General features: G+C 38.9%; 2 protein-coding genes across 3 annotated transcripts; one reads left to right on the top strand and one right to left on the bottom strand.

The window, feature by feature from the left end:
* Positions 1-2,375: 2,375 nt before the first annotated feature.
* LOC122661343 (pathogenesis-related thaumatin-like protein 3.5) lies at positions 2,376-3,202 on the top strand. The gene has a single exon (XM_043856705.1). It carries the CDS (start codon positions 2,462-2,464, stop codon positions 3,200-3,202), a length of 741 nt encoding a protein of 246 aa, XP_043712640.1. The 5' UTR covers positions 2,376-2,461.
* Positions 3,203-4,382: 1,180 nt separating this feature from the next.
* LOC122661341 (leishmanolysin-like peptidase) lies at positions 4,383-14,912 on the bottom strand. 2 transcript variants are annotated; one of them, XM_043856701.1, is made up of 17 exons: positions 14,481-14,912; positions 13,100-13,460; positions 12,874-13,010; positions 11,382-11,514; positions 11,145-11,258; positions 10,983-11,056; positions 10,828-10,902; positions 9,549-9,641; positions 9,237-9,297; positions 8,503-8,835; positions 7,782-7,908; positions 7,610-7,709; positions 7,286-7,355; positions 6,999-7,151; positions 6,568-6,663; positions 5,316-5,632; positions 4,383-4,908 (listed from the first exon to the last, which is right to left on the bottom strand). In XM_043856701.1, the coding sequence occupies exons 1-17, from the start codon at positions 14,565-14,567 to the stop codon at positions 4,705-4,707; spliced, it is 2,535 nt and encodes an 844-aa protein (XP_043712636.1). In that variant the 5' UTR covers positions 14,568-14,912; the 3' UTR covers positions 4,383-4,704. The 2 variants fall into 2 exon arrangements, with proteins under 2 accessions (XP_043712636.1, XP_043712635.1); XM_043856700.1 differs by having other exon boundaries at positions 12,874-13,014; positions 13,104-13,460; positions 14,481-14,911.
* Between the last annotated feature and the right edge of the window lie 1,879 nt (positions 14,913-16,791).

Genomic DNA, 16,791 nt, shown 5'->3' with positions numbered 1-16,791 from the left:
CTTACACATGGTGTCCCACTTGACTATGATGGCTTTGGTTTTCTCTGACTCCCCTGTCCAAATAAAATTGCGCATCCATCTTTCCATGCTCACAATAGCCATTGCTGGCTAATAATAGACTGAAAAGTTGTGGATGGAGATACTGCCAATCACCGATCTCACCAGCTCCACCCGCCCTGCTTTAGAGAGAAGGCGCCCCTTCCATGAAGATAATTTTTTCTTGAAATGATCTAGAAGGGGTAAAACATTTGCTTTAGTGACTCGGCCCTTGAGCAATTCCACCCCCAGGTACTTTGTCGAAAAAGAGCACGCGGGAATCTGTAGCACTGACAATAATCTTTCCTTGCGAGCTGCTGAAATTCTGCCCATAAATACCTTGCTTTTTGACAAGTTAATGTTCTGCCCTGATGCCTGGCCATAGTCTTTAAGGAATTTCTTGAGAGATTTTACTCCCTTTAGTTCTGCCCTCCAAAAAATAAAAAGATCATCAGCATATAACAGATGAGAGGAAGTGGCTACCTGACGGGGACCTGGTAACGAAAAAATGTTTCCCTGAGCACAAAGACGATCAATACCCCTACAGAGCACTTCTTCAGAGAGAATGAACAGGAGGGGGGAGAGGGGGTCTCCTTGACGAAGCCCTCTTTCCACATTGAAAAAACCAATTGGCCCACCATTGATGAGAACTGATATTTTAGTGGAAAGCATCCCACCACCCAAAAAATGAGTTAAATTAAAACGATGAGGATTCATTTTGAAGAACTTTGGAAGTAACACTAAGGGAAAAAAGATAACAAAATGAAACGAGTAAAGCCAACTTAGCGCGTATTAGGTTAGATTAGGTTCCATGCACAGATGGAAATGACTCATTTTTCTGAATGAGAATATCAAGAAGCATGAAACCCTAAATAAACTTATCTTTTTATTGAAAAGGTAAAGCGCTATTGTCATGATCCTCTTCCTGAGGGTTCCTTTTAGCTAAGAATCTCTAATGTGGTAGTTGTGTATAGTTTAAATATACAAATTCTCTATGGCTCTTCTGGGACCAACAAAAAATATAACCGTTGGAAAGAATGGGTTTCTTTCTATCTTTCTTTCTTTCTTCTTCTTCTTTTTTTTTTTTTTTTTTTTTTTTTTAGCTCTGGGTTTGGCTGCGATTAGTGTTTTTGGGATGAATCACTCCCCAACTCCTAAACTGAAAAATCATAAGTCATACCCTTAGTTGAACCACCAATGGTTTAACCAGTTTAAGAGGATAAAACGGTCAAACTAGTTACTAGTAGTAGGTCGTCTACCATTTACAATCGAATCGAATTGGACCGCAGAGAAATGACTCAATTATGATTTTATAGTTTCTCTTTTTTGTTCGGTTTTGATTTGCACAGGTCTAAATCGAATAGTAACCAATAAGCCAAACCAAACCAAACTAAATAGAAATCGATAAAATCGAACTGAATAAACTTAAATTTTTGTACTATCTTATATGTTTCTAAGGGACTAAGAAACTGTATTTTTAATAAGACTTTTTGTAATGTTAAAATCTAACACTTATCTGTTCATGCGCTCAAATTATATATAAAAGGAATCGACTTAAAGGGTACAAAGGTGAAACCAAATGTGAACCATCACTACAAAATGCATATAAATAGAATCTTAACCGGAGCTAAACAAATAACAAATCAAAATTGTAAACCATTTTTCAAAACTGACCATACAAACCGCATGTAAACCAAATAACAAAAACCAAATAGAAATAAAAAAAACCGATCATTTTGACTGTTTCATATTTGATTTGATTTTAATTTGAACTTTATCAAAATGTAAACCGAACAAGGCCACCAAAACCGGACCGTTTGACACCCGGAGGCTGGATCAGGTTCCGTACGAGTCATTAATATGTTCAATTAAGATCCTCTACGGCGCAGCTGCCCAGAGCGGCACAGACTGGGTCGCGCACCCAATGACCGCTTTATCCCCGAGCAAGGCATTTGGGCAGGGGTAAGACGGTCTTTGCGTGTGCGGCTCAATCTATATATGCCGCTCAGGCCGCTACGGGCAACGCACGTAGAGGATTTGGTTCCTAATATATTTGCTTACGATAATCGACTCTCTTGACACCCCTTACTTACTGTTACACTAACCCTAACAGACTTAGTGAATTCCATTACTATCACGATCTTGTAAAGACACGAACACTGTTTAAGAGGATTATTAGTTAAAATTTAACCGCAAGTCATGGCGTCGTTGGGATGATAGATCAGAAAAATGTCTTCATCATTTTGTCGTTGAGCCAAGAAATGTAATTAAATTTTCAAAACAAGAAATCTCTAAAAAAGGCAAATTCCTATTTGTAGTATTTAAGATCCGTTTAACTTCCACGTTCCCAACCACAACCACTCTTTTATCTTCTTCTTCTTCTTTTTCTTCTTCGTCCATCTACTTCAGATTTCAGAGAAAGCTAATGGCGTTCTGGAGAAAAAACTTGACCCTTTTCCTGGCACTCCTCCTCTTACCAGTAGGGAAAACAGTGTCGGCCACGGTGTTCACACTCGAAAACTCATGTACCTACACCGTCTGGCCAGGAACCTTATCTGGCAATGGTGGTGCCGTACTAGGTGACGGTGGTTTTTCTTTGCCACCAGGTGCGTCGGTGCAGCTCACTGCAGAGTCCGGTTGGTCTGGTAGATTTTGGGCCAGAACCGGATGCAAATTTGACGATTCAGGCAACGGTGTTTGTACCACCGGTGATTGCGGCGGACTTAAGTGCACCGGCGGCGGCGCACCACCCGTGACGCTAGTAGAGTTCACCATCGGAGGTGTCAACAACCAAGAGGACTTCTACGACGTGAGTCTCGTTGACGGTTATAATGTGGGGATGGGAGTGAAGCCTTCAGGTGGGACCGGCGCGTGTCAGTACGCAGGTTGCGTTAACGATCTGAATACCAACTGTCCGGCAGAACTGCAGGTGACGGACTCGGGGGCGGTGGTGGCATGCAAGAGTGCGTGCGATAAGTTTAACGCGCCGGAGTATTGTTGCACAGGGGCCCACTCCACGCCGCAGACTTGCTCTCCCACGCGCTACTCTGAAATGTTCAAGAGCGCGTGCCCGACGGCTTATAGCTACGCTTACGATGATGCGTCTAGCACCTGCACCTGCAACGGCTCCGATTACTTCATCACCTTCTGCCCTACCGGATCATGATATCGATGCTTTAACTCCACCAATTGTTTCAGTTTCTCTTCTCTTTTGGCACTTTCAGACTAGGTCCCACTTGGTAGAAGTGGGGCCTACTATGAACATGCCTTGGGGTCTCGTTGTATTTGAGGTTTCTATTTCAATCTATTCATTTGGTTCTTCAATTTTTTTTGTAGTTCAAATTTAGGGTTCCATTCTGTTTTTGTGGGGCTTTGGTTATTGATTGGATTTTTTGTATTTGTTTATGGGTGAGAATCGATCTATTCCAATTATTCCAGTTTGAATCGTTTTAGAATTGGGTGAGAATCGGTCTAACTAGGTCGGAATCAACTAGACTTGCCCAAACTTAACTCGGTTAATTCTCCATCAATTTTCAAAACCCTACTACTAATTATGAGAACTTCACAGAATCTGAGTTTCCGGACTCTGGGGACCTTCAAGATGCAGATAAAACACCAATAGCCGCTTCTACAGCAGCCTCCATCGATTTCAATTCTAGTTCTATCGGAATCATCTTGAACTCAGGAGAAAAAAAACTGATTTTGATGCAGGAATTCGACAAGAACTGTGAACTGGATCCAGCCAATTTCAATCCGTTTCAACCGGAATTGACGATCCAATCAGTCGTCCAATATCTTTACAACTCCATGGAGGAATTGGTTGTCTGATTCATAATCTTCAAGGACAAACGTATCAAGGTATTCATTGAGGAATTTGTTATACAACAAACTCAGCTGCAAGATATGAGCTATGAGCATTGTTCTTGGCACAATGTGTGCTGGATATGGAGCTTCATCAAATAGCGCAGTGTTCTTAGCACAATGTGTGTGGAGATGGAGCTCATCAAAACGCTCCCATGGACAAGTGGACAGTGCTCAACGACTGTCGGAATCAAACTCCCATCTTAGTTATCAAGAGGATGCCAAGGCGTCCAGGCTCCTTGGTAGCCTTGGGCACCTTATCACCTAGTTGGTGTCGCCTTGATTTTAAACCCTCTCCAATGCCATGGTCGCCTTGCCACCTTGATAACTACGTCTCCATAGACAGAAGATAACCACATATCGTCCTTACAAGAAGTTGTAAAAGGAATTACTGTTTCCCATCTTCATAAATAAATAACTTATCCTTATCTATTTGCAGACTGTAAAAAGAAAAAGCCACAAAGATGCAACCAATAGATGATGGATCAAAAAGCCCTTGAGATTTTCATTCTCAATTCTGGTAAAACACTTTTTTTCTCTCCTCTTTTTGAACTTTCATTACAATTTCTAAGGTTTGGACTTCACTTTCAAAGCCCAAACTCCATACAAATACCACCCAATCCTTCTTCAAGGATTCACATTTAGCAGGGTGGAAGGAAGTAAGGAACCTACCTACTTGTGGTGAACACACAACATGTCACCTTTCCTACAATTAAAACCCTTGAAAAATTACAGAAGACAGCAAAATACAAGGGAGAAAAAAAAATTAAAGAGGCCATATATTACACATTTCTCTAAACAGTTGCGCTATGAGGGATAGAAGCGACGCACCCACCATGGTCTCATCTCACCAAAACCAGTGCACTGCCCCTCACCTTCCTCTTCATTGCTGAAGAGAGTCTGGTCTGTGCAGTCAAGACATGCTCCACAAGCTGCATTGTATGAACGGCATGCCGAATGGCATACCCGAAGCCTGTTATCCCCATCTTTGTCACACTTTTGTATGGAAATCTGGCAATTCAAGACCCAAACCGTATTATAACAGTAATTTCAACATTGTCATCAATAAGCAGTAAGAAACAGTCATCATTGTGATGCACAACAGTGTGCCACAAGCAGAGCACTACTTGGCATCACTGTTGATAGCGCATGTTCCAAAGCATCCAATCAATATATTTCTATTTTGGAGACAGCTAATAACAGACAGCCATGATAAGTTGGTAGAATTCAGGGGCTATGGTGCACCCCATTGCGCTGCTTAACCAAAACAAATGCAATGCAACCTGTGATTACACCACAAAACTCCACTAGAAACTTTCTGAAAGAGCCACCACACTAAATTGAGGGGGAGGGGGAGATTCCTGTAAGATTCATACTGAAAGGGGGGTTAAGTAAAGGAATACAATATGAAAACTCACCCAGCATGCTAGCCGCTTTGCAGCTGCAGCACAGTAACCATTATCAAGGATGCTAAACAATGTCCGACTGCCAGGAATCAATCTGTTGTAGTTGGGCATGACCACAGCAGCTTCTAGCTGTTGCAATATGCTTGGTTCACTAGGAGCGCAGTGTTGCCCCATGGCATCTCTTGCCAGAACGTCCCTGCAAACTGAAAGACTGGGGAGGAGCTTGGAACTATTCTGGCAGGTATAGCCCGCATAGTCAGAGCAACGGAACTCACAAATTCCATTATCACAGACACCACCATGCAAACTGCATTGTTCATCACAAACGGCTGCATATCATGCAAAGGCACTGTCAAGCTCTTCCCATCATTTCCATTGGGTATGTGATCTAATGTTTTACCCAAAAACAGTATTTGATAGTTTAGGATGTACATGGCATTTATATTTTCAAATAATCTAATATTAATTTTGTATCATGTACTGAATACTGATATAATAATTCTATAAGAATTGCAGAGGAAATCCAATTAATTTAAAACATGTAACTCAATTAATTTGAAAAATGTAATGCATGCATGTCTAGTTATTGGTAGTGGATTTCAAAATATAGTTTCAGGGAAATTATAATGTTTTTTAATCCTAATGGAAAATTGAAGTGTTATAAAAAGATTCAGTTATTCTGCATGTGCTTAACCAAGTCACTTGTACTGCCTTCACATCTAATTTCCAGTTTAGTATATTAGTAGTATTTCACATCATATTGGAAAATTTTCTCTAAGTTCTACAAAAAAGAAAACATTTTCTTTAGAGCAACATGTTATATAAACTCTAACTAAAAAAAAAGGGCATACCCAGTGCACGAGGCTCCTGCCACTGCGGGGTCTGGGAAGACTAATAATGTACGAAGCCTTACCCCCGCTTCGCGGAGAGGCTGTTTCTGGACTCGAACCCGCGAACACTAAGTCATAATTGAGCAACCTTACCGTTGCGCCAAGGTCCGCCCTCATAATTTTCTTTTTAGTTAGAGAAAATTTTTTTTTTCTTTCTCTAACTCCTAGTCATAAATAATGACTAGTAGTTAATCTCAATCTGTGTACACAAAGGTATGGTTCCAACTTTGAAGTGCCCAGGAGAGGTAGTAACTGCTATCCCTTTTCATCTATTCATGGAATAAACATTAATTTGACTGGAGTGAACAATTTTGAAGTACAAACAATAGAACTCAGTAAGCAGGGACCAGCATAATCTTTCAAAGGACAATTACCTGTTGAGCAGTCAATGCCTGTATGCCCACTTTGACATTCACAGATTCCATTAGGGAAACACTTTCCACGCTTGCTACAATTATTTGGGCAGTAGCCTGCAAATACTAGTTAATGTCAGGTCTCAAATAAAATTACCAGATGCAACAGCAATGCCAGAGGTCTATGTTGTTTTTGGGTCCAAAAGGAAAAAAAGGGTAACAACTAACAAGTGAATATTCTTATTGCTAGGGAATGATGTCTAGAAAAGGAAGACAGTAAATTCAGGAATGAATAAACTATCATGATTCAGAACCATCTTCAGAAACTTCTTTGGTAGGAAAACTGGGTAGAAAGCAAGTGAAGATGTTTCCTTGTTTGCATGTTTTCTATATAATTTAAGATTTTGGCCAGAGAGCAGTCCAAAGTAAAGGGGAACATGTATAGGACTCACGTTTACTGCAGTCATGACCATTAAATCCTAGAAAGCAGTGGCATTTTCCTTCAATGCAATCTCCATTGAAATTGCATGAACTGGGGCATTGACCAGGTACAGGCGCTGGCATTGTGCTACAGAGTTCGTGGTAAGCAGGGCAGATCAGTTCACCTGAAGATAGTGACATAGAAGCTACTAAGATCAAACAATGAAAACAACAGGAATTTCATCGGACCCAAAAAAAAAAGGAATGTAATCTTTTCAGTGATTCCCCACATAAAGTGCCAACTGGACAGCATATTTACCGTTGAACCCAGGAAACTGAACTGGTCCACCAATCTCGGGACATACTTTCCACACGCCATCAACAGCAACCTAAAAGAACACATGGAACAACATCACTTAAGAAGGGAGACAAGAAGCACAATTGAACAATTGAGAATTACGAGTTGACTTATCATTGAGCATCTGTCAGAGGAATGAGATGTTATTTTAATATAATTTCTTCATGAAGATGTACATTCGTGCGTATGACCCAACAATTACCCTTCCAGCATGTAAAATTTAGATCCATTTAACATTCCCTATGAAGGAATATACTACAAAAGCAAATTCAAACATATTTATACCTCTAATGAATTGTTTACACATCTATGCTGATAACAACCATTTCCTTGGGTCATTGATCCTCGGACGAAGCCAGTTCGCACCAAAGATGAAGCCATGCACCTATATGTTCAACCATGTGAGTCACTGCTAGGCTTGAAGTGTTCCCTATGAATTTTCAAGAGCACAACTCACCGGGAGTTACTTCCCCGCACTTCACCCAACATTCTGTCGGGAGTCCGTGCGCTATTTGTGTCTGTACACGACCCATCAGAGTAAGCCACGAAATAGGTACAGTAATCAGCCAATGATGACTGCCCACCTGCACTGACCAGAGACAGACAGTTAAAATACATCAAAAGATATAACCCTAATATTCCAGGCACTAATAGTTAATGATTTTAGGCAGTATTCGTGATAGTCTATTAATACATATCAAAACTTCAGAGATACACCAATCCAAGGTATTATAGATAGTAATTACCACCCACAAATGTACTATTAGGATTTTAGGGCTTATGCATCCAATACAAGGGGTTCAGCACAACAGTGATGGTTCACATTTTAGAACGTGACTGATCAAAGAGTGGTGAACCTCCAACAAGGATAATTTGCATAATCTGAGATCTCGAGTGGTGGACTCCACCAAACGCTTGGCCCTGTAAAATCATGCAGGCCATGTTTCCTGATATTCGGTCCTAGTTATCACTTTATATAGCATAAACTTATTAATGGATAATCCACAATTACAATCAGATCTAAAATGTCACTTCTGACGGAATCACAAATGATCTTTGGTACCACTCACAGGTTTTGCAGAACAAATGTCCTGAACAGCATATGGTAAAAGATTTGAAAGATCTTCCATTGTCACCACCAAAAATGAAAGTGGAAAAACAAAAAGCAAAAGACATACCTTTGTTAGCCTGCGGAAAGTAGCGAGCCCATTGAGGGAGGTCTCCATCATAACTTACAATTGGGCAATACCCTTCAGCTTCCCTGTTATATGTACAGCCTGAAAACTGTGTTGTGTTACAATGATACGCTCCCTTCCACTGATTGCAGGGGGACGTAACAAATTCTGTCCCTTGGTTGCGACCCCAATTGAGACTGTCTGAGATACTATAATTAGCCTGGTACCATCCACTATCCTCTAACAAAGCCAATGTCATTTTTGAAACTACAGATCTTGTATCCACTGATCCTGTCATAATTTCATTCATCATAAGCCTTTTCTCCCAGTGTGATCCTGCAAGCAAATTTAGCATGCATTTGTCATTAAGAACATATATAATGACCCACACACATAACAGTTCATAATAGGTAAAAATTACACAAACAACCCAATGTCCTTGAGCTCAACCAGCAGTTGCATATCCTTGAACTAAGCAGAATGTAATTGATGAAAAAGCCAATTGTCCTTACTGCTAAATTATAGTGCAATATCAATTCCAAGAAATACACACTGTTTTCTACTTCTGTTTCCATATTAATTATAAGTTTCTCAATTTACAATGCAGCATTTAATGTTGACGACTGCATCTATCCCATATAATACCATACAACTTTAGAAGCCTCATCTAAGGCTTAAGGCACACTTTTCTGACCAGCACAGCTATATATAGAGCACAATAATGAAAAAGGAGATACCTGATGTGCCACGACCTCCTCCATCCTCCAATTCTAAACCAGTAAAATTCTCAGAGAAGGCCTGCCCATTATTAGACTATCAGTTTTAATCTTTTAGAGACCAAAACAACCCCACCCCCAACTCCCTTCAATTAAAAAGAAAAAAGACAGGGGGGGGGGAGGAGAGAGAGAGAGAGAGAGAGATCAAATATAACTGAATTAAATGGTGAAATATCTGCTTTAGACATTTTTTATAAGCTGCTTGACACGTTTCTCTTTTACTTTAATTTCTAAATTTCAATCTAATCCCAAATTAGAAATTTCTGTACTTACTCCGTAATGAGATCGTGCATGCATGACAACACGTGGAAGCACCACACGGGTCACCATCCGCCCGAGCTTCTCATCCATGGCTTGTACAGTGACCTGCAAATAGAATATGAAAACAGAAGGTAAGAGGCCTTAAATTCCCAAGCCACATTGCAACTCCAGAAACACCAACTTCCAGACTTCAAGATAACCAACCATGGCATAATGAATTTCTATCTATGGCCAGAAACAAACATGAATTAACTACCAAATTAGTATCCAACAACATCAAGAACCCTTGATCCCAGCAAAAAGAAAACTGATGCACTAGAGCATGCGGTCTAATAAAATAACTTCTACTTCCCTCACCCCATCTGACAGTACAACCAGCCACTCCAGAAGCCACTTCTTCACCAAACTGGTGCCAATAGATGATAGCGGCTTTTGTAGCAAATTCTATTTGTTATTCACCATGACTCTAACAAGTTGCACTCTAATTGATATCCAAGAACTATGGGCAGCAGGTGTCTAAGTCCAAATAGAATTCATCTACCAAAGTAGCTGATGGATGAATTACAAAAGTTCCCACTTCCCACAATGTCAAAAGTAGCCAACACCATCTTCCAGAGAAATATCAGGAGCATAAGAACAGTGAACTATATAGTTTTTAGGACAGCATAGCATTGATAGATGTTAATTGTTTCATGAGAATAAGTCTACTAAGAACATGTTGCCTTCACATCATTTAGCAATCCTGGTCAGATTCTCACCACAGTTTTGACTATAGTGCCTTTGACCAAGTTTGCAGAAACAAATTAAAGTAGATCACTTACCAGTGGACTAACAGGACCATGATACTCACATGTGTCAAAAGATAAATACAGTTTGACTTAATTTGGCATCTCTAAACACACCTTATAATTTGTCTATACTGTGCTGGAATTTGGGTTGAAGTTTCATTACACAGCAGGTATGACAGCACAGAATTGAATGTTTACATAGTTCAATTTACTCTATATGAAGAGGTAGGAAAAATAAACATGAAAAGAGAACTCTCTCCAGTTTTGAAGGTCTATCTGACCACATGGAATAGAATGATTTGGACTTGGGGCAAGTAACTGAAGGCATGAATTTCCAGCACTTCGTTGGCAATAACAGACAACTACTAAAAGGTTTGGCAGAGAAATAGAGAAAGCAAGACAAAAGCATCTGTCTGGATTTTTTTTTGGCGGGTGGTTAGCAGGAAAATATTTTATTAGAAGAATATATAGTACATATGGAACTTTACTTTGAGTAATATTACCTGACTCCGCCTTCTTTTCCTCTCATCCCGAAAATGTGCAAAGGCATGAGGATCAAAGCCAAGAACATGCATGACCTGGAAGGAGACAAATAATTTCATAAGGCCAAAGATAGTGGCCACTGTAATGACTGCACCTTCTTTATTTGATAACTAACCTCATGTATAAGAGTAGCCGACAGCAATGTCTCTGCTTCAGCAGTCAAATGACGAGGAGCAACGTTCACATGTCCTACACACCATGGTGCCATTAGTTTGATAAGTATATATGTGAACCTGAAAGAAATAAATGAGTCAATTTTCTCCAAAAAAACAATTACCAGCAATTGCTCGGCCCCACTGATCACGCTCACATGCCACTGCCCATGCTAGAGTATTGCCAGTTGTAGGTCTTGTAGTTACCAAAAGAACTAAATCTGCATCAGCTACACCCTCTACAAAAAGATGTAATTGGTTACACACATATATCAACCGAACAAGAAAGCAAGAAAGCCTTCAACTAAATTCTCTCAAGAATCAAATGAACCATCAGACATGCATTGCCTACAGCAAATTACCTTCTACATATTCACGTGGAAGCTGTACACCACCATCTTGTCCACACGCAGAATATCCACTCAACCGCAGATTCCCTTTCACTGGCTCAACAGCTAAGGCTCTTCTGAACCAGTCAGCCGTCTGTCCCAAAGCCTGGGTAAAGTTACTTCTGATTAGCATGTATTATTATACTAGTTGCAATAGAAACTAACAACTAATGCCTGATATGATACATGGACAAAATTCGCTAAGGAAAAACTTAGTAAAAAAGGCTAAAAAGATACTCGACAAAAATAGTAAATAACAAAAGGAGCTAGAATTTTGAAAATTTTAGTGGAAATAAGCCTTCGGTCGTATTTTATCACAATACCTCTACCATGGTTTAAAGTGTCACACTGTATCGTTTTTTTGGGTGAATGTCACACTGTATCGTTATCGCAGGGCATCGATGCAATACAGTGAAATACATATCTTTTTTTGAAAAATATTATGTATCGATATTCGATAAGTATCACATTGTATCGGCCAATACGGTGTGATATGATACGATACTACCAATACGTATTGATACTCATCGATACGTCAAGCTAAGGGGTTAAAAAAATATAAGTATGGGTACGTATCGCTAACGTATCGGCAGATGCAGCGCGATACATTGCAATACATTGTGATAAGTTGCGACTTGCGATACAAGTCATTAAAAGCTCGTGTTCACATTCTAGAACTCAAACGAGTTCTAAAGGCGGAAATGACCACCCGAGAGTCTAATTCCTTGTTCTCAACCTCCTTTTTTTTGACATGGGGTTTACATTGAAGCATAAAAAAAACGAATCAGATTCAACCAACAAACCTTTCTTTCGATCATTCAAGTGGCTGAAATCAAAGATTGAAGGAGAAGTTCTCAAAAAGAGTAGGTTTTCAAAGAACTTGATTTTTTTTGGTTAAATCACTAAGAGAACTTGTATCATTATACAATAAACTATGACAACATGTAAAAAGCCCCATCCTATATAACAATTTCAATTGAATGCACTTGTCTCATTACACGTTGTTCTCCATTTTAGTGTTTATGTATGAAACATGTTATATATTTCTTATTTATACTATTTTTGCTACTAAAGTGTATTTCAATGTGTATCCTGACCATTTTCATGCGTATCTTGCATATCTCCAATACAATACATCTCTTAAAATCACCCCACCGATACGATACACGATACCAATACTTTAATCCTTGACCTCTACCAAACATTTATGATGGCTGAACATGTTTGAGGACGTTTCATCTATACATAAAATCTCCAATCCAAAAGAGATAGGTTTAAAACATGAGTCATTCTTTAGATTTTATGATTTATTTTTTAAGATTACTGATGAAAGTTGAGATTAGGACACGTTTCAAGCGAAGTAAGCGTAAATTTGAGATTTATCAAAGATGAATCTAGCTGAAATTATCTTTAAATGGATTAAAAATTGTAAATTAAGCAAATGCATCAAAATAAGGAACCAGACCTTACGAAGACGGCACTTCTTGTCCTCTCCAGAAATATCTTCCAAGGTGCAGTTATACCAACAGTCCCCAAAAATCGGAGGATCTCCATGAGGATTGCAAGCAGGAGTTCCAGGAACAGAAGTCACATGTGGCTCCCCTAGCTGAAAAGTAGGGTACCAAAAAATCAAGATAAGAAAATCTGTATTAGCCATGGACCAGCAGCAAAATTACATGTTGGCGAGTCACCCACCTTTACAATCCCTCCAACACTTCGACAGTCTCTATCAGGTGAGTGACCCACAGCGTCATAGTTCAAATATATTCTAATTGGCTGCCTTGCATCCTTTTGTAACTCCAGTGGTTGTGATACTCCAAGCAATGCCCTTCCCTTACGGTGAAGATGTCTCGAGTGACCAGGCAACCCATAAACTTGTGGAGTGACTGAATACTCTTTGCGACCGGGTCGCCTCCTCTGTTCAAGTAGATGATCATGAATGCATGAATGTGAGAGAACTTCTTTATTACCCCTTTCATGGCCTTGCCATTGCAGCTCGTTCCCTTGGGATTCGGCACTAGCACCTCCAGTCCAAACCAGGACCAATGCTATCTGAATTGCAAGAGGACAAACGCAGTAATTAAAATAATAACTTCAACATTTCCTTCTTTTCGGGGATGAGGCTGCTCTGAACAAACAAAATCCTCACACTACAGGAACAGATAAGCATAAAAAAAGTGCTAACTGAAAGGGATATTTCTCTCTGAATCAATAAACTCCAAATAAACACTAGAGGTAATTAACATTTCCTTTCATGTGATTGCTAGCTACAAATCATAGAAAATCTGCAAAATGGAGCAATTTTCAATAAGCCCGCTGTAGACCCCAGCATAAACTGGCTGAAATACCTAAGTACACACACTAATTATTAATTCACCTCCCTTACTGCCTCATACTAAACACCCAATTCCACAGATATCCTCTTGGACCTTTCCTAGTGGCTTAATTTGAAGTCCAAGCAACCAAACCCCAATCACAAACAACAGAAAATTCGGATTCATTTGCCGACTAAATCAAACTGTTGCCGCAGATACAAGCTAAAATTTTGAGAAGAGTAGTAAGAAAAAGTAGTAATTTGAAAAACGAAAATCACCACAAATTTGCGCGGAAAAGCCTTGAAGCCCCAAAAAACCCGAAGCATCAGTGTAGACAACAAATATTCCAAATCGTCAAATAAATATAAGAAACTCCTGAATAAATTTCCAACTTCCCACAGTTCTATCATAACAATCTAAGACAGTCCCAGCACTTCATAACCGGGGGCCCCAAACTCCACATAGCTAAGCGACATTCTCGCAACAATAACTACTCTGTAACCCTCTCTCAGCCCCCAACTGAAAACCCAAAAGGAAAACCCTTCAAATCTAAAACCAAAAACACCCAAAAACTCACAAATCAGTAGTTTACAACCTCTACAGCCCTGTTTTTTCTTTTGCTTTTGGAAGAGGGCAGGGGAGGCGGGGGACCCCGAACGATTGAACGAATGCTCTAAATCTCCATGTTTAACAGCAACCACTACTGCAACACCAAAATTAATGATAGTAGAAGTACGAAGAGAGCAGTAAAACCTACCTCAAAAAGAAACGCTGCAAACAGAAAGGAGGTCTGATATCTCGATTGCGACATAGCCGGACATCCCCGCAAGGCCTTCACCTCCATCAAACGATGTGTGAGTCAATAACCCTCTGAATACCCCTTCCATCAAACCATCATGGATTTCCCGATCTGCTCCCACCCCCCGTATAATCGCTGGTTTCTCAGCATTTCAACTTCCAACATAGACGAACCTCACACAGTGTCTCCTCTCTCTCTTTCTCTCTCCCTTCTTCTATTGAAAGTCGGCGTCTTTCAGGAGCTAAGAAATGAAAAAATGGCGCACACAGCTCTCGATTACTCTGAGCGACTCTGTAAACTAAATCAACTGTTTACCTCAGCGATTAGAAGGAATTCTCAGTCCAAATCCAAATTACAGAAATCAGTGAAGATGTGACGAACACAGCATACAAGGGAAAATATAGAACATCGATGTGGTTAAAAATTGAAGTCTTGCAATTGTTTCTTATAACCTTCTTTATTATTTTAATTACAAAAATGCCATGGTAGCCTCCATCTCACTTTTCTTCTATTTTAATTGTTTATTCATGATTGTCAAAAATATAGTAATAAAATAAGAAAAATAAAAATATCTAATTAAAAAAAATAAAATTGCAGGGATCATGAAACGAATTAGCTAAAATAATTTATCTAAAAAAATATAATTGTTGATGATTAATCAATAAGATGTGGTTATAATTTGAAAATGAAATTCAAAAGGCATGTTCAGAGTTCAGACTTGAGAGTTAGATATGAGCATTCGAGGACTCTGAAAAGAGTGCATTACGGTTTGTATACAAGAGGTCCACGTAATCATGAGAAAGACAGTATTAGAGACTGTAAGAAGGTGTGCATCACTGGCAATTTGCAGATCTCATTTTTATATTCCTTGTGCTTTTTGATGAATACCATGATCACTACATAAATGCTAGTCTCAAAAAAAAAATGAAAAAAAAATGGGACTCTTAGATTTGGAAGGTTAGATCTTAAGATGTCTGAAATCCTACAACAGATTAATAAGTAGGCAAAATTTAATATGAAAGCACTGCCTTCTTGAGAGTTATTACGATCGATAGATGCTATTTACTAATGAGAAAAAGATTGCCACGATGTCAGAGTGTAGATTCTTGCACATGCCCTTTCACATCTCACACGTAAACTTCAATGTCTCGTCATTAAAATCTTTTTTACTAGATGATTCGATTTCCATTCCTTTATTGATAGCAAATTGCACTCTGAACGATCCCTCTCCCTTTATTTATTATTAAAAGGAGTCTTTGATAATAAATTATGATAATACTAAATAATGATAAGGAGTTATGAAGTGGCAAAGAAAAATATACAAAAGTCACGATAGGGATCTCGAGAATCGTAATATATGTGAAGACTGTAGGAAAAATAGTAATCTTTAATTTTTCGACTGAGTTTTCCTTCACCCATGCTAAGAGAATCTCTTAATCAACCCCCATTTTACTAAGACGAAACTTGGGAGAAGTGAAGGATAAGTGGAAAAGCATACTCATTATGAACCTCCATCCAAGGGAGAAGGTGAAAGGGAAATCTTTCAACTTCATCTGGGAGAAAGCTTTTAACCACTTAGATCACTTCATCCAAGGTGATGTAACCCTATATCAAATAATGTGGCTTAAAAGGTTCTTTCTTCATCGTGGGTGAAGGGAAATTCAATCCTTCATTTTATCTCCCAAACCAGAAAAAACAAAACAAAAACAATTGCGTCCATGGCGGATGACTCACCCAATCATGTTAATGAAGAGAAAAGGGTTTTTAATTAGTTTGTTAGCTTAATTACTCCTAAGATACCTTTTATCCCCATTTGATAGGTGTGGTTGAGCTAGTAGGTTACCCAATCACTAAATTGGGAATTGCGTGAGGAATTCAAATTGAAACTTGAAAGCGAAATCACCAAAGTTGCATGGAATTATTGTATTTATTTGATTGTAATGAATGAACAGATAGTTCAGATGAACTGATACAACTACTTTCAAAAATTTATAGAATAAAGTTTGTTATGATCTGTTTAAAGAACAAAGATGATTTGACATCTTCTCTTGATTTGGATTAAGAGAAATAAGGTTTAATTAGTCAGATTCATCAGTGGGCCAACCTAAAAATTAATGTAATATAACGTTATTAACTATGTAATGGATAAACCTTTCTTTTTTGTTTAATATCAAAGAATGTTAATCACATTCTTAATCAGATTGCGTATGAAATCCATTCAAAATTTGTTTATGTGAGACAATTTAGCTGCAATTCTATAATATTTACA

The sequence above is a fragment of the Telopea speciosissima genome, chromosome 5, assembly GCF_018873765.1.
Source record: "Telopea speciosissima isolate NSW1024214 ecotype Mountain lineage chromosome 5, Tspe_v1, whole genome shotgun sequence".
Taxonomy (NCBI): Eukaryota; Viridiplantae; Streptophyta; class Magnoliopsida; order Proteales; family Proteaceae; genus Telopea; species Telopea speciosissima.
The sequence above is the reverse complement of the archived record's forward strand: the minus strand, read 5'-3'. Positions and strand labels throughout refer to the sequence as shown.